Source organism: Acipenser ruthenus, chromosome 1 (genome assembly GCF_902713425.1).
Source record: "Acipenser ruthenus chromosome 1, fAciRut3.2 maternal haplotype, whole genome shotgun sequence".
Classification (NCBI taxonomy): domain Eukaryota; kingdom Metazoa; phylum Chordata; class Actinopteri; order Acipenseriformes; family Acipenseridae; genus Acipenser; species Acipenser ruthenus.
The window spans coordinates 21232127-21259228 of record NC_081189.1 but is presented as its reverse complement, the minus strand read 5'-3'; the positions used below and the strand labels follow the sequence as shown (position 1 = coordinate 21259228).

Here is a 27102-nt window from a genome sequence, read left to right as displayed (position 1 = left end):
CACCCACTCCGGCCGTCTTTGTGACAGGATCACAAATATTTTCAGAATACTGACAATATGATTGATTAGCTCCATTCGAAACACAAACCATGTCAATTTATCTCCACAAAATGAAACCACGCAGGATGAAAGATGTATGTGACTGTCATTAAAAACATAACTACATGAATATAAATTCAGTATATATCTATCAATTGTTCATGCATATTTTATTTTTAATACAAGAAACTGCATGATCCGATTACTCTGCTAGATGTCTGTATTTGAAAATAAAAACACTACCCTATGAGATGTACACTTCTCTGGCTATCTGCCATCTCGTAGGGAGACATAATGCCTAGAGTCACACAATGACCCAGTGCATGAGTCCTTAAGATAATAATGCTAATATCTGATTAACATTGCCGACACCTACCAACATACTTTTCATAATTTGTTCATAATGTATGTTTGTGATAAATATGGCAAAGGACGTAGCCAATCTTTTATCCTGGGTTGACTACAGACAATTAGCTTCTCTCCATAACTCCAAATACTTACAGTTCAAAGGTAAGAAAATCTGGCAGACAAATGTTTCAGCACTAACCCAATACCTCTGTTTGTGAAATGGATGTAGTTTAATTAATAAATCAATGTTAGGTGCACATCTTACCGTACATCCATGCCGAAATCAAGGCAACTTCATGTATCTTTCAAACAAAATGCAGAACGCGCATACTGAGCAGTTACTTTCACGTCTCACTGTTTAACTGCCTTCCAAGTGCTTAGAGACACAACACAGTATTGCGGTGTAGGCTTTTCATGATGTCATGTCTTGACAATATACCCTTTTACCTGTCTAAGACAGTATGAAAAGAAACATGAGGGTCAGGCTTCCTAGAACATCACGGCACCAAGCTTCTGACTAGTCAGTTTGGATGCAATTTAAGAATGGATTGGGTGATCGAATAAAGGTTACTCCATTTGTGGTTGCTCAGGAATACAGGTCAGTTGTAAGAATATGAAAATAAAATGGCATTGAACAGTAGCTGTAAAGTGTGACTGTGACAAGCATGTACAGTAGCAAATATGCCATGAACAGCTGGCCAGGATCAGGGATGTCTTTATCTTCTATAGAAAAGCCTTGCCCACATCAAGATTACTGCACATTTGATGAGTGTATGGTGGTACAGTTGTATAAGGTAGAGATTGAAATTAGATTAGTGTAACTAGCTAATTTGCACGTTATGAATCTGTTATAAACTTCTTTGCCCTTATATACTGCAATGTTATAGGAAAACCAAACATTGTATTAGTATCATTATTTTTGTTCTGTTCGTTTGTGGGTATCCTTTCTACAGGAGACATGCTGATAACTTCCATACACAATGGTATTTTGTGAGCAATTAGTGATGTATTTTTTTAAACATCTGCATCAAAATATAGTAAACTGAATTAAACAGAAAACAAAGTGAGAATGGTACAGTATTAAAGTCAAGGAGTTCATTTTTACACTTTCTGCCATTTTTCAAAAAATATCCAAAATGTTAAATTTTGTTCATACCATAAAGCAGCCACACGGTCCTTCATAACCTAGCTGTCTGTCTTTGCTCCTGTAGAAAATTTCCTAACACCCGACCTCCATCCCAATCCTATCCCACCCCAGCTCTCACTCCCTCAGACAGGGGGGACCAATACCCTCCTTGTCACCAACAAAGAATCCCAAAAGCAGCCATTTTGTAAGCATGCAGCGTTCTAATCAAACACATTTCAAAGTGTTAAACAAAAGATGAAATGTGTGAAATCTACTGTTTTAAATACCAGTCTTAAATTCTTTATTGTGAAACTCTTTCTGACTGGCAAATATGAAACCTAACAGGTTATAGCATTTCACAAATGCTCCAGTGCTACAGTTTGCTCTCTTTCCTCCTCTAAATGCTTTTTTTTTTTTTTAATGGAAATGAATAGGAACTTACTGCTACCGCCGCCAGGATTTGTTTAACAGCATCTGCAGCATCACGTTCACTGTAATATCCTTTCTCCACAATCCTATAGAGGAATAAACAAAGACTAAATACAGCAAAGGCAAAATCAAATAAAGAAAGGCATCATTCATGGAACACTGAGCTACACATTTATTTTAGATTAGCCATTATTAGTTTAGAAAAATGACTGAACTCAAATGAAATGCATTTTTCTCACCAGTCCAAACCTGTTTCTGTCGTTCATTGCATATGTTTATTCATACAGTTTTTTACATATATTATTATTATTATTATTTATTTCTTAGCAGACGCCCTTATCCAGGGCGACTTACAATTGTTACAAGATATCACATTATTTCACATTATACAGATATCACATTATTTTTACATATAATTACCCATTTATACAGTTGGGTTTTTACTGGAGCAATTTAGGTAAAGTACCTTGCTCAAGGGTACAACAGCAGTGTCCCCCACTGGGGATTGAACCCACAACCCTCCGGTCAAGAGTCCAGAGCCCTAACCACTACTCCACACTGCTGCCCTAGGTATATGATTTGTTGTTCACAGTTTTTTATATTTTAGAATTGAACTATAGGAATATATTAGATATTTTACTTAACATCATGTAATCAAAGACAGTTCAAAATGATATTGCAAAGGTCTACTTGAATTACAGACAAAACTGTTCCCAGTGTACTCTGATTTGCATATATTGACAGAAAACCAAAAGATGAGGTGTATCACCTTATCTTGTTTTACATTATCTCATATTAACAGAATAAATAAAAAAAAGAAATGCAACACTTCAGCACATTCATGGGGTTTCCATGCGGGTCAATTTACACGTGAAATGGCGATGCGCGTGCACGTTTGGGAGAATTACTCGGGTAAATCAGGTTTGTGGCAGAAAAAAACGGCCAAAGAGAGAGATAGGGTAACTCTCATTTACTCGTGTAAATGACGAAACACACGCCCAGTTTCGCATGGAAAACCACATTTCACATGTAAATGTTAATGAGCGTGTTTATTCTTAACTATAAATATTGCAAGGGATCATGTCAGTTGTTACTGTGGATTCCAAGATGGCAGAAAGTAGTGGCTGATGGGCGATTTTATGGTTAGCAGTGGAGTAGTTCACCTTAATGATAATGCGGGCGGTCTTTTTTTATTATTGTTTTTTGCTGTGTCTTGTCTGTCATGTTGTATATATCTTGTGGATTTACAGTTCTGTATAAAACCACTTACCACGAACTGCGTTATGCATTTGTTATAGTATTACAGCAGCTGTTTGAGAATACCCTTGCTGTAAAAACTACGCTAAAGTTAAACAAGAAGAGAAAGTGAGCCGCTTAACTGAATTAATTCCCGTCCTTTTTTTGATCCCAGCTATGTCCAAAGACAACGCGCGTCTGCCCTCCACGTTAATAAATATAGTTTGTGGACTGGATGTCATAAGCCAGCTCGATCGCAACAACATCCATGTTGTTGATGCCCTCTCAGAACTGACCAAATAAAATTGCAAATGAAAGTATTGATTGTGTTTTATTTGTTTGCATCATTAATATTTAACACAGCAGTAAATCCAACGCAACTTAAAAGAAAGGAGAGCATCTCTGACAGCACGAGCCTCCTCAAATTGAAAAACAATTTGGTCAAGAGCAGTAAAGCGCATTATTAACCAAGCAGGCATTTTGCTTTATTACAGCAGCTTAGATTCACTCGTGTACCAGTTCTCTGCGCATGGAAACCACATTTTCACAAAATGTCACTCGTAATCTTCAAAAACAGCACGAGTACTTTACGCATAGTTAATTTACATATCAACCCCCACCTTTCCCATTCATTTGCATGACGTCGGGTGAAAAGCCCGGATTACTTGAGTAAAATAAACGGAGTGAATGGAAACCCAAAGAAGCATTTTACACAAGACATTTTTAATTTACAAAAAACTCGAATGGAAACCCCATGATTGACATTCTTTCCTAGAAAACAGATCCATTGATGTATTACTGGATATAGAAGTCTTTGATGTATTTTACTGGAGCTTATGCTATTTTACTAATGAAAGGTAAATATCGAAGGTAAAGGAGCTTACAAAATATGCATTCTGGTGTGCTGCTTGCATAATAAGTTACAGATAAAGGATACAATCAGAGAATTGTGGTGCTTAGAAAATAAATTACACAATCAGCACAGTAGTTCCTCATAATCCAAATGCCAAACACAGTTATACGAAATAACATGTCTATATAGGGAGTTTTACTGCAAGACAGTACATGCAGACTATTATAATCATTATTAATATTAATTTTTTTTTTTTCATTCTGTTAAGAGCGACTGTGATTTTATTTTCACTCAGCCAATCTATGTCAAGACTGAGGTGTAAGTGACGCAGCCTCACAAAAGGTAATATACAGTAAGTACCTCTGAGAGGAAATGCATTAAGAAAAAATATTATACATACCAATAGGCTTTCAAACACACACACACATTAATATTAGATACCTGCATTCTACAGCCCAAAGCTGTAGAGTTGAAGGTTAAGGTACATATTGTACATTTTTATAAGAGGGGACTATGCTGCATAGATCAAATATTTTCCTTCAAGCCATATTTCCATCAATGTTAAATGTTGTGTACCAGAAAATAAAATCTGGTATTTTAGCTCAACAAGAATACTCTCAATACTACCTCCCACGGCAACCATGCCTACCACATCACACCTTATTAGAGAATAGGTGGGTGCTCCACTTCTGAAATGGCAGTTAAACTTTTATAAGGACGACTGGTGCTGTATTAAATTATATCTATAATGTATTATCAAGCAAAGTAAAGCAATGAATGGTTTACAGTAGATTGGTTTTTACAGATTTTAGGGAGATTATGAACAGATTTAAAAGATGGGAAACTTAAAAAAAGGCTGCAAATGATAGCAAATCGAATACTGCAACAGAATTATTTCAGCTTTTTGGCAAAGGTTCTTGTTATCTGATCTTGAAAGATTGATATTTTAGTGAAAGTGAAGGAAGGGAAGGAGTTTCAAAGCTTGCTCTAGCAATGCTGACTTCATTGAGACATCCCTCTGAGACGCGCCTGGACTGAGTTCACCAGCCAGCTTTCTTTTTTTCATTTTTTTTTATTGGCATCTTTAGAACTGAAACACAAAATATCGCTCTGTATCATAGAAAATATTCCAATGCATTGAAGTTTTGTGCAGTGCTTTAGATAGCTTCACAGGGCCACAGAAAGTACAATATTTAGCTGTAGTTTCTTCCAGATAAGTAATTCCTCCTAAAACTGCAGATTAAGGCAAAGACTTTTTTTTGTTGAATAATTACAGTTCACAAAAGTACCTGTTTCATGCAATGTCGCCAGCTTTTAGAACAATGCATTAACAGTGGCGTTTGAAATACCCACATAATATGAAGCTGCAAGCTGTGTAAATAGCATTTCAATTTAAAATAGGACTGACCTGTCAAACAGCTCTCCTCCTGTGACCAATTCCAACACCAGACTGATCTCAACTGGGGTTTCAAAGATCTCTTTCAGTTTAATCTGTAAAGAAAGCATTTTGTAATGTGATGTTTTGTAACAATTTTAAGTCGCCCAGGATAATAAATAAATAAATAAATAATAAATCGTAAACATTTAAGTCTGACATTCCTTTACAGAAGGCAACAAAGAAATAACCAAAAGTGGAGCTGTGGTTCACAATTCAAAAGGTAACCTTGAATTTAGCAGTTAAGCCTAGCAACTCATCTGCTGTTGGCTGACTCACTCTTAACATCATATGCATTATTGTTCAGCATATATTTAAATCAAAACAACATTTAAACAATGATTAAGGAGGGGGCAAAAGAAAACTGTAGTTTTGTAAACGATATAAGGAAATGGCAAGCCTTAAGTATCGTGTAATTTAATTTCAGAGCTGTATTCACAAAGATTTATTTATTTATTTATTTTCTGTAAAACAAAAACCAAACTGATAATGTTACAGAATAAGAAATAATTATTCCCATGTAGGCAATTCACCTTCAGAGTATATATTTGTCGCTGGAATGGTGTGAATATGTCCAGTATCCAATTAAGACATACAGCACAGTATATTAGCACTAACCTTGGACTACCTCGTGTTAAGCTAGGTTAGTAAAACCATGTTTTGCTTTAGCAGCAGGAAAAATCTTAAGTTATTTACAAGCTTTGTTAACCAGGGCTAGAGAGAATGCTTCCACATTTTGGGAGTGGGAATATAAAGTTATTATAAATTATATGGTATTTTCTGTTAAAATATTGCAAATTAAAAAAAAAAAAAAAAGTATTACATTTAGTTACATTATTTTAATGTATTTTCTTCCAAGAATGATCTGAAGCAGTGTGTGATTGCAGAAAGTTATACAAATTAAAACATTGTATAAGTAGTGGATTAATATGTTTGAATTAGTTTATAAATTATAAAATGCGGTTATTAGGGAAATACTGTAATGTAATTTGATAGATATAATTAAGACATACAGTACTATATATTAGAACCAATTACCACTATTCTGGACCTCATGTTAATCTGGGTTAGTAGAAACCAGACAACCAGTTATTGCATGTTTTAAAAACATCTAATATGTATTAGTAATATATTTATATTTAAATCTACTATTCCTTTCTATGTAAATCTTCAGGCATCATGGTGTAGAGTATTTGTCCATTTGTTTTCTTTTATCCTGTATTGTACATTATCTTGTTATTTCTTCTAAAACTACAAATTGAAGGTGTACCGTACATACATACCTATAAAAAGCTACTTGTATTTACTTACTCTCCTGAGCTTCACACAAGTAGGAGTGCAGTTATTACTCTGCACTGATGAGCCCCAAAGAGCACGAAACATGTCTGCAGTTACAATTCTGACTTTTAAAACCATGTGAGTTTAGAAGCCTTTTCACGATTTTCATGCAATTTGATTCGCTCTTACAATGGTGAAATTTGCATATCCGGATTATTCATAATTAACTGCTTTTTCTCACCTTCTCGAAAGCTACACACACATATATATATATATATATATATATATATATATATATATATATATATATATATATATATATTTATATATATATATATATATATATATATATATATATATATATATATATATATATATATATATATACACAGTGCTGAGAAAAAGTTTGTGAACCCCAATGATAATTACGGAAATTCCATAGTTTTACCATGATAGCCTTCTTGAATCAAAACCAATCTTTTCTTTAACATCCAATAGGGTTTATATTAACCAATTCCATGTCTTTTGAAACAAAATGATGTATGAATTAGACAAACAATGAGTAATTAAGATTCAGGGTATGTAACAAAGTAAGTGAACTCCTGGTTTTATCAGCTCAATTAAGAGGATAATTAGAATCAGGTGTTTAAATAATTAGGTAGATCTTCAGGGGTGAGTTTCGGAGGCCCCACCTAATATAAAGATAAGAAACTTTGTAAGTTTGGTCTTCACCATACAGGTGTGTGGAAACACATCATGCCACGATCAAAAGAAATCTCTGAGAACCTCAGAAAAACAGCTATTGATACTCATCAGTCTAGAAAGGGTTACAAAACCATTTCTAAGGATTTGGGGCTCTACCAATCCACTGTCAGACATGGAGAAAGTTCAAGACCACAGTCACTCTACCCAGGAGCGGTCGTCCTACCAAAATCTCTCCAAGAACAAACCGGAAAATCATCAAGGAAGTCACAAAGAACCCCACAGTAACATCCAAGGATCTGCATGTGAGTGTTCATGACTCAACTATCAGAAAAAGACTGAACAAGAATGGTGTTCATGGAAGGATAGCCAGGAGGAAACCACTGCTCTCTAAAAAGAACATTGCTGCCCGTCTGATGTTTGTCAAAGAGCACATAGATGATCCACAAGACTTCTGGAACAATGTTCTCTGGACAGACGAGTCAAAGGTAGAACTTTTTAGCCTCAATGAGAAACGTTATGTTTGGTGAAAACCAAACACTGCGTTCGAACAGAAGAACCTCATCCCAACCGTCAAGCATGGTGGTGGGAGTGTGATGGTTTGGGGCTGCTTTGCTGCCTCAAGACCTGGACGGCTTGCCATCATTGACACAACCATGAATTCTGCATTGTAAAGAGGATTCTAGAGGAGAATGTCAGGCCATCCGTCTGTAAGCTGAAGCTGAACCGAAAGTGCAGCAAGACAATGATCCTAAACATACAAGCAGATCTACAAAAGAATGGCTGCAGAAGAAGAAATTCTACATTTTAGAATGGCCTAGTCCGGACCTAAACCCCATCCAAATGTTGTGGCAGGACCTGAAGCGAGCTGTCCATGCAAGGAACCCCTCAAACGTCACCAAGTTGAAGCAGTTCTGTAAGGAGGAATGAGGCAATATTCCTCAAAACCAATGTGAGAGACTGACCAACAGTTACAGGAAATGCTTAGTTGAAGTCATTGCTGCTCAAGCTGATCATTCATGCCAAAGCTGCCCGATTCCAGCCTTGCTGAAGCACCCCTAGATCATCACCGATCCTCCACCACATTTCACAGTGGGTGCGAGACACTGTGGCTTGTAGGCCTCTCCAGGTCTCTGTCTAACCATTAGACGACCAGGTGTTGGGCAAAGCTAAAAATTGGACTCATCTGGGGGTGCTTCAGCAAGGCTGGAATCGGGCAGATTTGTCTTTGTGAAGGACGCATGAATCAAGCCAAGTACAAGGTTGTCCTGGAAGAAAACTTGCTTCCTTCTGCTCTGACAATGTTCCCCAACTCTGAGGATTGGTTTTTCCAGCAGGACAATGCTCCATGCCACACAGCCAGGTCAATCAAAGTGTGGATGGAGGACCACCAGATCAAGACCCTGTCATGGCCAGCCCAATCTCCAGACCTGAACCCCATTGAAAACCTCTGGAATGTGATCAAGACGAAGATGGATGGTCACAAGCCATCAAACAAAGCCGAGCTGCTTGAATTTTTGCGCCAGGAGTGGCATAAAGTCACCCAACATCAATGTGAAAGACTGGTGGAGAGCATGCCAAGACGCATGAAAGCTGTGCTTGAAAATCAGGGTTATTCCACCAAATATTGATTTCTGAACTCTTCCTAAGTTAAAACATTAGTATTGTGTTGTTTAAAAATGAATATGAACTTATTTTCTTTGCATTATTCGAGGTCTGACAACACTGCATCTTTTTTGCTATTTTGACCAGTTGTCATTTTCTGCAAATAAATGCTCTAAATGACAATATTTTTATTTGGAATTTGGGAGAAATGTTGTCAGTAGTTTATAGAATAAAACAAAAATGTTCATTTTACCCAAACACATACCTATAAATAGTAAAACCAGAGAAACTGATAATTTTGCAGTGGTCTCTTAATTTTTTCCAGCGCTGTATATATATATATATATATATATATATATATATATATATATATATATATATATATATATAGATAGATAGATAGATAGATAGATAGATAGATAGATAGATGGATAGATAGATATACACACACACACAATACTATGTATTGTTGTTTCTGCAGATATTATTATTTATTATTACCTACTAGTCCATATCATTTTATAAGCACTTATAAAAGCTGATTTTGGTTTTAGAAATGCTGGGTTTAGAAACCACTAGGGTGTGCAACTGTAAATTCAGCTTTTTCTGCAAATGTGTCCTTACTGTTTTTTTTAATACCTCACTGTGAGTAAACTTTTAATTAATACAAAATGATATATATACCTGAGACCTGAAAATGAGACAGATAATTAGAGACCGACACACAGATACAGGAACAGACAGAAAACAGTGCAATCTGTTGCAATTCACTTACGATATTAGGATGTGAAAGTCGAAGTAAAACACCAATTTCCGTCCGAACAATCTTCTTGTCAACCTGCAGAATATGAGAAAAGCTGAAGTTAGCGAGATACTCTAAGCTCTAGATGAACTATTTTTAGGACAACAAAATCTCTCTCTCTCTCTCTCTCTCTCTCTCTCTCTCTCTCTCTCTCTCTCTCTCTCTATACATATATAATACAGTGTTTAAAGTAATTTGTGCTAAGTACAAAATTGTAATAGATCCATGCCTGTGTTACATAAACAGTCAAGTTGAACCTTACAACCTACAAGTCAAGTCAAGTTGAATCCTACAAACCTGTAGGCCTGACATATAGGCCTAGAACTGTTTCCCCTTTGAAATGTCACGCGTGACGTGGTACAAAAAGGTTGTGTTTTTGGGAGGCATGGTCCGTGATCCACATTAAATCACATTTTAGTGGCCTATAAAATGTTTTAAAAATAATAATAATAATAATAATAATAATAATAATAATAATAATAATAATAATAAACACTACTGCATCCATTTCAGTGATAAAAAAAAAAAACCTGCAAGATACACTTTAACTCACACTCAAAAACACAAAATTCTACCAAATATCCCATCCTTTACCTTTATTATATTAATATAAAGAAAAAAAACTAGTCAAACAAAATACTGTACAGCAGTACCATACATACAACTACGGCTCTCGTTACGCTCGCAGATTCTTTTTTTAAGCACACAAACAAAAAAACAACTATCCTTAAACAAGATATCTTTGGCAAATCATATTTTTACAAACCTTCTTTTTTTTCCCTTCAACAGTACTAATTTAACTTTAGTAAGGATATAAATCAGTCAAATTTGTTGATTATGTTGATTATAAAGACATTCCTTAATATATTTACAAAATATAGCGATACAAGATTCAGCTGAACCATTCGTCTATTTTTTTTTTAACACCATTTGTTTGCACATCTTTTGGCAAACTGAGTTAATTAACAACAATGAATAACAACCGTCTTTTGTTGTGTGTGACTTCAGTAGACGGCTCGGCTCTCCTTAAACCCAGGCTCTCCTTAACCGCACCGTGAGGGCTCGGTACGGCCCTGGTATTTTTTTCTCGAAAGTCCTATTCATTATGAGTCGAACAAGGTGCTACACATGATGGTAGCGTCTAAGTTGAGCCCAGGGTGATTTTTCTGGTCAGGGTCACTTTTTTTTAGGTTGACCTTTGCCAGGTCAAAAAAAAAAATTAGAGATTAGCATTTCTGAACTCAGTGGGCCCAAAACCCCCCAGGTGAATTTTTCTAGCAAAATCTGAGACGGTCGGACAACAAAATGCCCCTTTTCTGTTTCAGTTAGCGTGGAATGACCCACCTCTAACAAATGACCAATTGCGTAAATTTACCCACAATACTAGTTCTATATAACAGACACAGGATACCGATGGTCGTTAAAAAGTGTCTTAATTGGATCTGGGGGTGGAAACTGCCTTTCTGCTGTGTGCCTCTGCTATCATCCTCCCCTCATGCAATTACTTCATGATACAGCAGCCGAAGAGGGCATGCACTACACAGTCCCATATAAACACATAATACTTTCACAATGTGTGTTCCTACCCTGATCTACATTTCTCAAGCTGTATAGGTTTCCACCCCATAACCCAATTCCAAATAACCATTTGCTTTTTTTTTTATTCTTCATACAGTAAAAAGCCCTGGGCACATAACACACTAAGTGGTTTTGGTTCATTACACACATCTTGTTACACAGAAAAACCACAGCAGTGTAATATGTTTTAAGGCCACAGACTGACTTGGTCTACTTCCACTTGTGATTCACGGGTTTAATCCCTTTTAGAGGGTGATACCAGAAACATCAATAGTAGGTACTAGTTATAGATCTCCTTGTCTTTCATTAGCCTTCAGCTTGGGACACCTAACAGTCGCTGCGGTCAATCAACCAACAGGTAATGATGGTTACATCAGACATTAGTGCTTAAATAACATATTAATAGATGCTTTGTGAAGTGATCCTTAAAGGAAAATATGATACTGTTTGGTTTTCATTAAAGCTGTTTAAACAAATCCGAATTAAAAAGTGGTTAATAATCAAAGGCTCTGAGACAGGTCCCAGAAGAAGCTCCTTCTGATTACTATCCACATGACTTCAACATACTTTCCATTTTAACAAGCTAGGAAATGAAAGCTGGTGAAGCAGGTATACTTCAGAAAGTTTCTCATTACTTGAAAGCAAAGGTTTCCAACATGGAGAAGAGGCACTTCTAGCTCAAATGAATATGGATGTTACATCAAAGGTAACAAGGCAATCATGTAAATGGATGACTGTATAATTATAATACAGCAGCAGTCAAAACTGTTAGAGTTAGATGACTTTAAGTACTCGGTTGTTAAAAATAATGAATAACCGTCATCCGCTGGAAAAATCAAAAGGTCAACATTTTTGAAAGAAGCTCAAAAACAGAAATGCTGTGTTACCTGTATTCAGCTTGCCTGCCAGCTCTCTACATGAAGTCTACTGAAGAATCCACTCTAGCTCTAATGCACACTAACAGGGGCAGTTTTGAATAAATTATGAAAATAAAACTTTATAGCATAGTAACTGTGCACCAATAAATGCACTCAATGTGCAAGAGAAAAGACCTTTGCCATTACTCTCTGGCAGTGTCATCCAAAGTACTGCTGAATACCCAAAACCAAAAAATAGACGCATCATACACATGGGAGGAGTGATATGCAAAACACACTCATTATCATATAATAAACATCCCCTCAACTCAACACGACATGACCATCATGACCGTAAAATAGACATAATGAAGCGTTCTTATCATTGAATAAGTTAGTGATCAACAGATGTGTCAGCTGCACAAAGAGCACAGCGGGTTTTCACTATCTACTGTGCAGAATAAATGATTTTTTTTTTCTATGGGTAAATATCGGGACATGGGATATTTGCTAGGAAATCAGGACTGTCCCGACCATATAGGGACTGTTGGCATGTATGCATTAATGAGAACGTACATCAGTACTGCAGAGATTATTGTGCCTTCATATGTTAAGCCACCTGTACAGTTTGCATTCCACTGTGTTTGGATCATTTAGGCGTTTAACAAAAAAAATATTAAACAGCAGAGAGTTTTCAGGCCATTTCTTTAGCAGCTGCAATTTCATTTGTTTTCGATGCTTCGCTGTCTGCCATTTCACATACACGTGACTATACAGTACTTCAAATAATATAGACCTATATTTAAATTTCCTTTTTTAATTTACAGCTTAGTAAAAAAAAAAACACAGAACGTATACCACATTACACATAATCACATATTCTATGATCATGTATGGTATAAGGAGATCTGATTCTATGCTTAAAATTGCAATACTTTAAAATGCAATGGTGCAATACACATTCTGACTCCAAGTCTTTAGTGTATATACATTGATAATTTATATATAGACATTTCAATGACTGTTGCTGATTTGTAATTCGGTGTTATTTCCCCCAAAACATCATCACTAAAAACTAGCACACAAATAGGTAGATCGTTGTTAGTTTTGCTCACATCCTTACACCAAAAAAACCAAACAAAACACACACAAACACACACACACACACACGCACACACACGCACACGCACACGCACACACAAGCAAAAAGCTATGTATGACATGGTTCAAGTTGCAGCTCCCTGTGTTATGAAACGAGATAACATAATAGTGAACGAAACACAATCTTGAGAAGTGTATCGATTTCTGTTTTCATTAATTTTTGTGTAATACACTGTCACTACCTTATGTAGTTCTGCTTTTTAACTAGTAAAACGTGTGATTTCACGAAAGGGATTAGAATGTGTATGCTTTAAAACAGCATGCCTTTTTTTTTTTCCTGAATCAAGTGTCCAGCAGTACACCATAACAAACTGTAAATCCTTTACAACTGTACATTTCAAGAACTGTGAAACTACATAAAGTCTGTCAAATGTAAACATTTAACATTATGTACATCCAGCTGTTTGGTGCTGAGCACTCTCCATTGCCTGACGAAGTTTCTATTTCCTGTTTTGTTTTTTTTCTTTTCAAAGCCACGTTGTTTGTACAGGTTTTGTAACAGCGGTTAGCAAACTACAGTTGCGCTGACACACTGCAGACCGAACAACTCATTTGACCGCTATCGTTATTACACTCCAGCCATGGGTAAATCTTAAGCCAGTTTGCCTGAAAATCCTTCTAACTTTCCCTTCACTGACATCGCTTATTTGTGGTGTTGTATCACTAAGGCTGTATTTTTTCACGGTGCACGGATTTCACGATTTCCATGAATTAGGACCAATGCCATGTAATAATAATATCCAATTCTCTGTGAAAATCTCACTTTCTGAAAGAATACTATTTTTAGCATTTAAAAATGCACTGATTAAACATTCACTTCACCAGTGAACAACTTGTTATATGAAATCCAGTTGATGTTTGCTTACCCTAAATTATGAAACACATGGCATAGAGTTTTTTTTTTTTAAAGGCTTCAATTACAGGACACAGACAAGCGCTATATTTAACTCTTGTTAACAGGGTTACAGACTTTAGTAAAAATACCTTCAATATTTATTTTGTATTTTTTCATTATCATTTTGTTACCATTTCATTTTTACAATGGAAAAGTGACCTATATTTTATTTTTGTAACACTTAGTGTGTGAATCACCCAAAAAACATTGATTTGTGTTTGTTTGAATTAACATTAACATAATAGGCTTTCTGTATTTATTTTTTGTTGTTTTATGAATGAGTATGAAATTGCCTTGGTGTCCTTGGATTGGATTTATATTTTACCTTTCTGCCCTAGAACTGCCTTGGTGCCCCTGAATCTTCACGCCCAACGAAGGCAACATTGCCTTGCTCTTCATGACCTTAACTTCATGCTCTGCAAAGGGTGGCAGTATTTAAATCTGTCACAGTTTAAATCAATAACATTGCCCCAAACTTTCTATATCTCTGTCTAGAAAGTGCTAAATCAATTGGTGTGAAATCAACATTCAAACAGCTGATTCATGACAATATTACAGGCAGTGCAGCTCAACCATACACTGCTCATATGTTAACAAGAGTCCAGAGTTCGGCCGCACTGACAGCACTCCCACTTCCTGCATCCTTAGGCACCAAAATAAACATGTGAAGTAAGTATGTGAAATGTACCTGCCCCATACCAAGTAAAATCAGGCTTATGTGATTTTGAAATACCACTACTGCTTAATCTAAGTTAAATAATAAAAGATTTAGGTGGGGGGGGGGGGGGGGGTGCACATGTCCCTTCTGCCCCATGGGTTAGGCGCCTATGTGTGTGTGTGTGTATATGTGTATATATATATATATATATATATATAATGTCACATTCTGGATATTATCACGTTGAAATGTTCTGGCCAGAATATAATTTGAGTTAATGAAAACAAGTTACTAATAACATGACTCTGGTTATTACTTATCAGGCTCCGATTAATGTTAATCACATTTATCACCCATGCAACCGACTGTCACCTCACTTGACATCATTTCAAACTGCAAACATGCATATTGACACCTTTTCTATAATGTACGCTACATGCTCACCTTTTTTGACATGCAGCAACGGCTGGCTTGCAGCGTCTGTTCGAGCTGCAGTGTTTCGTTTTGTAAGCAGTTAGGATTCTGCAAGTTCAAAGCCAAGCAAAGGCAGATTGAAAGAAATATGTTAACAACTCAAAATATAGAACGACCAAACCCTAAAGCACCCAGAATGACTACCAACATCACAAATTAGTAAGGACAATTTTAAAAACTATTTAAATCAAATGAGAAGCTACAGTACTTGCGTTACTTGAACTTTGTATTCCTGACAAATTGCAGCAGCCCAGTTTATAACTGTAGCTCATCTATTCCTCACTCAGACATTCAATTTTTTCTGCCTCCAGCCAGACAGCACAGGCTCCGAGACGCCATTTATATGGATTGGTGAAAGAACCGTGCATAATTTACAAGACTACGTTAACAAATCTATCTGCACCCATGAAAAATGCTGATGTGCACCATATTTTGGTCATTAAAATACCATCCACAGCAGATGATAGGGTTGTAATTCAACACAAGTATAAAACAGCTGTCAATTAAGGAAAATAACAGGATAATAAATTTAATTTGGATGAAAGTAGTGCCCGGTTAATGCAATCTGCTGGACTCAGCTCATGGTTTCTGATGGCAGGGTCAGAGAGGCTTGGAAAGGGAACTGTATGAATTAGCAAATCAGGAATATATGTCAATAGGTAAGTTTCCATATGAACACTAAATTGACTGGCAGCATGCTGAAACACTGGAAAAGTCTACTTTTATTCTCCCCCATAACTGTTTCATACTTCAGTCTTTCACAGGACACCGTACTCCGGAAATGGAGTCGGGTGAAGACACTGCAGCCTTTGTCAACAAAAATGCTGGTTTTCCAAGCATCTCTCAAACAAGGAAAAACCATGCATGGCTTTTTTTATTGTACTTTTTAAAATTATTTTAAAAGCAGGTGAAATTTATAGCAGACTAATTTCCACACCCAACCCCACCGTTGTTGTATCCTGATTCGAAACCTGATTGAATGAGACTCAAGGGCACAGTCTGTTGATGTAATTCAGTGGTTTGTTATTTGATTGAAGGACATTATTACTGGTCAGCCTCTGCAACTTCCCATTGTTGTTAGACAAGACTGATAGCGCACAAGAAGATTAAGCCAATTACCAAATAAAAGGGTTTTTTTTGGGAGGGAAACAAAAAAGTGTACTGCATTTAATAAACAAACCAAGTAACCAGCATGTCTGTTTTTTGTAATTGACATAAAAACATGATTATTATGTCTTTGAAATCCTGCTGTTGTGACTGTGATTGTGTTATGATTTTAAACCAGAACTTTAGGTGTTGTGCTGAGGATGTGCAGTCAAATCAAGTGTAGCAGGAACACTGTTTGTTGATTTTTCAGATATACAGTGGGAGTTTATGGCATTTTAAAGCTTAGAGGGTGGCTGGCAAGATTTTTTGGTTTTAAAAACTTGCCCTTGATTTCATGCTGTATCTTAAGGACTAGACTTATAATTAGGGCTTCTGATTTTCGGTTTTAACTGATAAAACCCGATAAAACAACCCTGATACAAAAAAATGAAATCGGTGGATAGCCAATAAACACCGGAAAACACCGGAAAAACTGTGGAAATAGTTAATCAATTCACTTTGATTTTTCCTTTTTTTAATTAATACAATTATAATAAATACATTTCCCAATGTTGCTGGGCAATGTCCCGCCTTCCTGACTTGTATCTATTATTGATTCGTTCTGAATACTTTAAACCCGCCCTAACTACTGAGTGACAGCACATTCCTACATTTCTATTGGAGACTCCGCTTGCGAGATTTAAAACGAGATTACAATCAGGATGGAGGCTTGTTAGCGGGATTTAAAGCTGTATTACAGTTAAGATACGGAGGATTTAAAACAGAATTCTGGCAAAATGTAAAAAAATGCCTACACTCAAAAACCCCAGAAGAATGTGCCCGTGACCATAAGGATTTCGTTGTGGAAGACAGAAAAGGAAAGAAGGTACAACTTAAGTGTGTAACACTAATTTCATACAGTATATCAAAAACGAAAGCCCCGAAAAGAAACGATTTACATAAAACTCGAAAATAGCTAAAAATAAGCACCGAAAAATCCAATTAATAAAAACCGAAAAACAGAAGCCCTACTTATAATATATAATAATAAAAACAACATAATGGGATGTAGATTGAGGACATCAGCATACTACTCCCCATAGGGTAGTTAATTCTAGCTCATGCAATAGGAACAGTGAGGCCTAAATGAATACAATAAACCCTCATTAAAAATCTGTTTTAAGAATTCATACACTGCACATATACAGACACACTAAATCAGTTGACATGTACCACAATATAGCAACTAATAAACAGTCATAAAATATAAGACACTATTCTAAAAGGTGTTATATCTGCTGCCAAAAGTGCAAAAAGAATCTTGGAACCAGTTGGGGCTATAGTGTGGAGTAGTGGTTAGGGCTCTGGACTCTTGACCGGAGGGTTGTGGGTTCAATCCCCAGTGGGGGACACTGCTGTTGTACCCTTGAGCAAGGTACTTTACCTAGATTGCTCCAGTAAAAACCCAACTGTATAAATGGGTAATTGTATGTAAAAATAATGTGATATCTGTATAATGTGAAATAATGTATAATGTGATATCTTGTAACAATTGTAAGTCGCCCTGGATAAGGGCGTCTGCTAAGAAATAAATAATAATAATAAAATACCTGTCTAATATACTATTATGAGTGTTCTGCGTGATTCTTGATTCATATTTCTGAAGGGGGAAGCATATCAGTGTTGCACCTCAGTTCCAAATGCTTCATTTATGGGTTTCAGTGCTAAAAACCATGATGCTAAGGATCATGGTCTAAGCAGAAACAACAATACACAACACACATAATATCATTGAGCATGTAGTACATTATATATTAGGAAAACGATGATATCATGGATTTGTTTTATAATGTATTTAGCCTCGGGAGCTCTGTAACAAATCAGGTTCTGCTTGGACCCAGTTAAACAGCTCGTTAGATGAAGCACGTACCAAACTGTAAATTGCAATAATTTGCATCAGGGTCACGAAGCAGGTCAGCGTCTCAGCTGATCATTAAAAACAGGATTTCTCAACTCCCAGTAGACAGATCTGACCTCTAGGACACATGGCAATTAAAATTGGAGTAAATCTGATATTTTTTACTCAAAGATTCAATTCATACAAAGGTCCATGATGGGAAAACTAGAGTTCAGTGAAAGACACCATTAAAGAAAATAATGTCAGGAGCGTACTGCTAACACAAACATGGCTGTCATTATTACAAACCTGCACACTACTGGCCTTGACAAGTTTATCTACATGATTCAGTGTTTCATATAGAAATAAATAAGGAGTAGGTTAAGGGTTAGTTCAAACGACAGTACTTTGTGATCTAAATTCCCCACCAAAGCTGCAAATACAAAATCAGAGCTATCAGTTTAATCAAAAAGTAAAGTGCTGTGACTTACATTCACGGTCTGCACATGTAAAAATGCAAATTTGAAACTTGACACTTAACGGTTAATCCAAAAAAAAAAAAAAAAGTACAGATTATTTTATTTGCACAGCTAGTCGTAAAACTGAATTGGAAGAAAAAATAATAAAACACCAGTGCAACTTACTGTAGCATACCAGGTGTTGTGTACAGCGATGCACGAGTGATCACTACAGCCAAGATGAGATGATACAATATACATTATTGTAATAAGCTTTCCAACTGCTCCACTACAGAACCTGGCTCTTTTGGGCAGTGTTTAAAGCACTTAGGAAGAGTAGGATCCGCCAATACATCAGTTGCCTAAGCCTCTGGTCTGTGGATTGAACCCCTGCGACTGCTAGATTGTTACATTATGTAAAGAGGCAATAATCTTTATGAAGGCACAAGCAGGAGGCATTGTAAATTGATCACACGTTGTACTATTATTGCTTTGTTCTGAACAGTCATCTATGTAAAACAAAGGTAAGGTCCCCCTTACAATGATGTTCGTTTTCTTTAACCCCCAGACTAATGGAGTGGGTTCAGTACTGTTGGTTTAGTTAATGTATTGAAAATCATACTGGGAGAAATTGGTTGAATATTGCAGTAAAATTACAAATTACTTAAAATGACCAATTTCTCTATTGCGATTAAAGAGTTAAGTATCGTAGGAAGAATGTAAAACTAGTAGGAAAACAACATTGCGCCCTATTCACTTACAGTCTTCTTCAGCATTTTCACAGCATATGGCCTCTGTGTTCCTTTCTGCCGGCACCGAAACACAACTGAAGTAGCCCCCCTGTGTGAAGAAAATAAAGCAGAGGGTCAGCACACCGGTCTATGATACAATACCGTCTAGTGAAACACAATGCACGGTTTTAATACCATTGGGTATACATGGTTCATCACAATCAGCAGTGAAACAGGTGACAGTGTGGCACCTGTTGGTAAATAAACAACTAGCTCAGTAAACAATGTGTTTTTAATCCATTGAATAAACCACTGAACACTTCTCATATGAACAAACATTTTTTAGTGGTGTGGCAGGGTTGAAGCCTGCCCCTGTAAAATATAGTTTTGTTTAATTATAAATATGGCTTGGTGTGATTTGGTTTTGTTTGTAACGTTGGGTCAATTGCAACGAACTTGCAGAGTTAGTATGGAGCTGCGTACTAAGTTGCGAACTAGCTAGTATCTCGGGATCATCCCCAGCTGTGTACTAAGTTAGTACCAATTGCATCGAAAAAACAAGCGGAACAAAATTGGAGACTAGCTGATCCCCAGATTTAGTACAGTACTAAGGATCAAGCATTGTTGTTGTTACCAAACAGGAACTGAAGGGGGCTCTGAATCATTCTTTCATTCATTCATTATGAGAACCGCTTTATCCTTTTACAGGGAGCCAGACATGGTGCAAGGCGGGATGGCTCGGAATCAGAACATTTGAAATATTTGTAACAGTAATGTATGTATTTTACGATATCATGAGCTAATAATCATTTTTACAATATTACAAATAGGCCGACATTTATACATAAATATTAATTCATGTCTAACATATATTTATATGTGTGCACGTAATAATTTTTTTTTTTTATTTAAGATATATATGTATGGTAAAATACTCCATATCAGGGCACACGGACTGCCTATAAAATACTCAACCAAGTGCAACGCCATGAAATAAACTAGCAAAGCTGGTTTAATTTTGAATTCTGTTTTTGATTACAACATTAGCTTTATACATGATACAGACAGTTGCAGCTCGTGCAGTGCGGCCCAGGCTGTTTTTAAAGGGAGTAAAGGATAACCGTGGTCAACACACACGGGCTGTTTTGACACCGTTCTCATTGGACCACAACAAGTACAAAACAGGGAAGGGGTGGTATTCCAAAAAGTATCACAGATAATCACTTCTAAAAACACTCTGAGAAGAGTGTCGAGTCCCCTCAAATTAAAGGGAATGAAAAGACTTGCTACCGCCCCCTCAAGAAAAATAAATAAATATGTCTCTCAAATGTGAAACCTACAGGCTCTACATGCATGACTGTAATGCTGCAGACACCTTCCTACATTATTAGTAGTTAGAAATAAATAATAAAGTTAACAGTATTGTAGTCGTAATATAATTTTATTTTACTATTACAATATCCGTACAGGTAGCAGATGCTTCAAATATAGTGAGGACATATATGTGTATATTATATGGACACATTATTATTTCAGCAAAAATAAACTGCCAGTACATTCTGGGACTTTCACATGTCTTCCACTATTCCACTTAGTACGATACTAAAATTCTTAGTCCATAGCAAGAGTTAGACTAAGTTAGTCCCGTACTTAGTATCCTCTAGAGGGCAGCAGCAGTTATTTTTGGGTTTGTTACAATTGAGACCTTTTTTAGTACGCAGCTGGGGACTAACTTCAGCCGCCAAGTTCGTTGCAATTGGTATTTAACTTGCGTACTAGTTTAGTACGGAGCTGCATACTAACCAAGGGATCATCCCCAGTTAGTACGCTGCTTTCAGTTTGTTGCAATTGACCCAGTATGTTTAATTTGTTTAATTTTGGATATGGCAGGACTGGGAGGTTAAACTCCCCTCCCTGCCTAATTGAAAAGAATGTGCAGCAGGTGGCCAGGTGTCAACTGAAGAATTGACAATCAATTAACCCTGGTCACCTGCCTTGAAAAAGGGCTGGAAAGGCAGTCATTTGTTCTGTGCTGTTCCATGCTATGTGTTGCTTTGTTACCAGAGGAAAAAGACTCAGGACTGCGCTTTTAACCAGGGGGACAGAACCAAACCTGAAGAATGTCTGCGTGTTTAACCAGGGTTCTTTGTAAAGGGATTATGACCGTGCGTTTAACCAGGATATTTGCCACTTTAGGTTAAGGGATTAAGGTAGAGGATTTTAATCCCACACCAGTGTTTATTTAGTTTGTGGCAGTGTCCCGTTCCGGGTGATTGACCTACCTGTATAGCGGGAGTAGCGCACGGCCCAAGCTTGGCCACCTTTTATGTTTTAGTTTTTGTACAGTGTTTAGTTTCGTATTCATGTGCACTTGGGTATATTGTCTCCTGCACTAGGGCTATCATTGTAGGTACCCTAGTGGCAGCCACCAGCAACTGCAACCCGTGTGTAATAAATAAAACCCAGACGCCTAAGCGGTGTTTAGACTACAAACCCTCTCTCTCGTCTCTCAGCGGATACCCACACAGTAACAGAACGCCCCTGTTTCAAGTGTTAATGATTCCTTTTTTTTTTAGAAAAAAATAGTAACAATCAAAATTCTATATATTTTTGTATTAAGTTTACATTAGGCATGATGGATCTTTTATCAGATGTATTAATCTAACTTTGGAAATGTGTTTTCTCCGTTATGCAGGTATTATGTGTCTGGGGTAAATTACATATTTATTTCTGAGGCCTTTCATTGCACTGGATAAGCATAAGACAGCCCAGTATGAGAAGTCTGTAAATTTTAATACCATTTTTCCAGTGCTTTAAAATAATAGTACCCTTTCATTTTACTTCTGTACTGCGGACAAGCTGTGTAAATGGTGTCAAGGATATCCTTAATGCCCCGTCTTGCAATCCCTAATCTTTCTGTGGTCTGCAGTTTCAGAACACAATAGACTTCCTCGTACCTTCGACACTCTTCAAACGTGACCATTTCATATTATTGTGTGGAGCTGTGCACATAATGTGACAATGTGGCTGTAAAATACGTTGGAGGGTTGAGCCAACACAGAATGTACAATTTTGTAAGCGTCGTACCTGCTGGCATGCAACAGCTTTCCACGCGAAGGTACCGAGACGTTCAGCAGTTATAGCTGTATACTCTACATGTATTATTATTATTATTATTATTATTATTATTATTATTTATTTATTTCTTAGCAGACGCCCTTATCCAGGGCGACTTACAATTGTTACAAGATAACACATTATACATTATTTCACATTATACAGATATCACATTATTTTTACATACAATTCCCCATTTATACAGTTGGGTTTTTACTAGAGCAATCTAGGTAAAGTACCTTGCTCAAGGGTACAACAGCAGTGTCCCCCACTGGGGATTGAACCCACAACCCTCCGGTCAAGAGTCCAGAGCCCTAACCACTACTCCACACTGCTGCCCCATGTATTGCGGTTTGTGAAGTGTGCTCCAGAAAATCTCCTTAGCATTACATGCGGGATGCACCATGTCATGACCAACCCAGTAAAAGGTCCAGTCTATTTAGGCAATAATGGCTTAAGTCTTCTTATCAGAGATAACTGTGAAGAAAGAAGAAAAACAAAAGTGACAGCCTGATACAAGACACCCTGACACAAGTAATATCTGTCTCATCTCCTTTTCCACTTGCATGATGATGTATCCCACTTTCTCGTCTCCTCATATTACTGTCATTGTAATATCGCAACATCACAATCCTGCGTCCTTGTAGTGAAATACAATTTGACAAGTTCATACTGCTTCAAGATATTCTCATGTGCATCACCCACTTTGTGTAACAATCCTCCATTCACAAGCTATTAGGTATGCCCATATCCCCTTCGGTCATGTTTTTTTGTTGAATTTTTTTTGAAATTTGAAAACAGTTTGTGGGGTGGGGTTGTTTATGGGGTTCGAGAAGCCGCCCTGACAAAACTTGGAAAAACCTATATCCATTATAAAACAAATACATGGATAGGAAACTTAACACGGTACACTTATGCCTGCAGTGACTGAAGTGAATATATACAGTAACAATGTTATGACCTTTTCTGTTTAGAACAGATTGAATCCATATTCTAGCAATGCATCCCACAGCTGTTGTACTCATACTTAACCATTGATTAACATTTATAACATGATATGGCGTGTAAAAGGGTGTGAGAGAAGTGAGTGAAAGAGATTTTGGTTGCCAACACTGGCACATGTGTCTAGGCCAGTGGTGCACAACTCGGTCCTGGAGGGCTGGTGTCCCTGCAGGGTTTTATTCCAGCTCCACCCTAAAGTACTTTATTGGACCTTATTAGAAGCTTAATTGGTCCAATTAACTCATTTAGGGTATGCTTAGAACAAAAACCAGGAGGGACACCCGCCCTCCATGACCTGAGTTGTGCACCACTGGTCTAGGCTTTTAAAAATAAAAAACAGTGCAGGTGCAATACCATGCACCACCACCGAGCTACTGTACCAACCCTGGTTCAGTATCACTCAGGGTGGTGTTGCTCTTTCAGCAGGGCAGTGACTTACACAAACAGCAATTCAGAAATGTGAACAAAAATGCCAAACAAAACAGTATAAAAACACAAAAATGCAACCTACAGTAGTTTGGCTGTGCACTGCTCCCCATAAAAAGGGAGGTCCCGCACCAGGAACGCTACTAAAACAAAACAAACTAAATCTATAATCCCAATGTTTTACCCTACTTGGTGAAGGGCTCTGCAGCTTCTCAGTTTAACAAAACCTACTAGTCCTACTGCAGCTGAAGAACAAAAGAGCTGGCTCTCAGCTCCTCTTTAATACATGCACCAAGGCTGGAAACCAATTAGAATCTGACCACATTCCACACATGTTCTTTCTAGGGATTGTTTTTTTAACTCCAATTTACTATTTTCAGTGAAGCACACTCCTTCTTCACTGTTATTTATCTTGAATAGTAGTCTATTTTATATCTCCCCATTACTTCATCCTATTATGTTCCTGACTCAACCTTTCCTTGTATTGTGTCTGCATGTGCACTCTGGACCACACACAGGCACTGAAATTGATAATTGAGTAAATATAATAATAGCATGTGTTGATTCAGTCAAGACATTTCTAAAGTAAACTTAATGAAAATTAGCATAACAGATGACCTTGTTTTTTGTTTTTTCTTCCAAAACTGCCTCCCTCACATCGACCCTGCGTTATAGCAAGATCTCTCGATTTGCAGAAAATACTTGTGAAAGCTTATATTATAGTGAAAGTTATTTAATCTCATATCAGTGTTTACAAAGACACTGCACACTCGTTTTTACTAGGCTATAATATAAAGCCTTCTGTTCTTAATTTTATTGCATACATTTTGTCGTGTTGTTTTTTTATTTGTGACTTGTTATTTTGTCATATTTTTAATGTGTTTTTCTTTTTTTAAATGATGCAATCTGTTCGCTTGTTTCTTATTTCAGTCATCTGGTTTATCTGTATGGGCTTTATAGTTGTTATTGTAAAAGACCTTTGGGATACTATATTGTATGTAAAAAGGGCACAAGTGTTTGGCTATTGTCAGATTTTTTTTAAGCTTTAGTTTTTATTTGCGACCTTGGTCTTTTTTTTTTTTTTTTTTTACAGCTTTTACTTTATAAAGAGCTTTAGGATCCTTATAATGAAAGACGCTACCTAACAAAGATTAAGATGACATTATTATTATTATTATTATTATTATTATTATTATTATTATTATTATTATTATTATTATTAATAATAAATAATACACCGATGATCGAAAGCAAGAAGGATGTTCTTCATTACAGTGAATATGTGACGTCAAGGCCTTGTTATTTGTCTCTTTTTGTGGATGATGTATCTTTGTTACTCATTGTCTAATCCTAATTTGTTTAAAACATTATACCAGACATTTAGTGTATTTAATAACTGTTTTTAATGTTTATTTTAAATGTTTAAACAATTTTCTTTGGGAGCAGTTAGGAGATGTGAATAGTCCGATTGCTTTCCAGATGGTTTCATGTGGGTACATCCGGCATTAACATTTTTGAAAATCTAGTATTGCACTGAATATAGCCTTGTAGCCAAATCATATTTCTCAAGAACAGGCAAGGATAGCCCTCCTAGTTTAGAGAGTGAGAGTCTCCTTTTCTTTATTCTGGGCTGGGAACCTTCCATAGAAAATCTACCCAACAGAGAGATTGGCAGCATTTTACAGTTTAGCATGTTCTACTATTAATTCTAATTATTATACTGATTATTAGTTCCAATCTTCACATAATATAATTCTTTACATGCAAATTTAAATTTTCCCATCCAACTAACATTATTATTTTTCATGGACCCAGTTAATATCGTAATCTTTCTAGGTGTAAAATCGACTGCACTGACACAGTAAATGTGAAATAATCCCCAGGGGCTTTGCGTAACGCTGTAGAGTCCACTCAGTATTTTCTGTAGGAGTCTAGCTAAGGGGAGAAAAATAATAATAACTAGCTGACTCTCTCATTGTCTTTGGATCTGCCGTGGAAAAACTTTCATAACTTTTTGCAATAGTGAGTTTTTAGCTGGTAAAACAAAGCTGACTGCTTAAGGGTTATGTAAAAATAACTTCTGTTCACATATTAGACTTCTGTGACTTGTACAAGTGTCAATGATAATGATAAGTTGATAATGAATGCGTATGCTAGCTGTAGGCTACATCATACAATTAACAGCTTTTTAATTAACTTGAATGGAAATACATCACTGTTGAGCTCACAAAAGCGCCAAGTTTCTGAGACATTGCAACTTCATCCATCCAGGGTGTTAAGACATACAGTATGGGGTCTGTTCAACTGAACTTGACAATGGTAGATCTAAAAGAGTAGGGGTTTCTGTATTGAGCAACTGTGTTACCTGCCTGTGTCACTAATAATACACTGTGATGGTCACAAAGAACTACTGATGTTGACTGGATTGCTGTTTATCCATAAGCATTGCACATTTATTCATAAAGCATTCTCATTAACACACGTTTGCAATAGCGATCAAAACATCAACAGCACTGTCAACATGGACAGCAGTCACTCAAATACATTAATAATCAGGAGTCATTTTTCATTTCCATAACTATTTAATGCAATCATTCAGAGTGGTTCTGGGTTTTGTTGATCCAACAGCCCCAACTACACACACATGCTGCTTGGCCGGGCTTTACTAAGTAACCACAAGATATAATTAATTTCCAACTAACAACCAATAAATCATCTTGGCTGATAAACTGACATTTTGTGCAGCCTGTCAAATGCTGCGTTGGCGGTCTTAACGGGATACAGTTCAGTTACAAAACACCAACATCACCAAATTTTAACAGTCAGTCTACAAATGCACACAAAAAAAAAACACCAAGTGCAACACCTAATTGATAGCTCTCATCAGTCAACAATTCATGCCTTTTTTA

At 36.6% G+C, this 27102-nt stretch overlaps 1 protein-coding gene across 1 annotated transcript in view; it reads right to left on the bottom strand.

Moving 5' to 3' along the window:
* Positions 1–27102, bottom strand: part of LOC117408477 (calcium/calmodulin-dependent protein kinase type IV) — a 100798-nt gene that overhangs the window by 31689 nt on the left and 42007 nt on the right. Inside the window, exons 2-5 of the mRNA XM_059021455.1 lie at positions 19679–19757; positions 9827–9889; positions 5440–5522; positions 1956–2028 (exon numbers count right to left, since the gene is read on the bottom strand). Of these exons, the coding sequence (XP_058877438.1) occupies positions 1956–2028; positions 5440–5522; positions 9827–9889; positions 19679–19757 (298 nt within the window). The remainder of the gene's footprint in view (positions 1–1955; positions 2029–5439; positions 5523–9826; positions 9890–19678; positions 19758–27102) is intronic.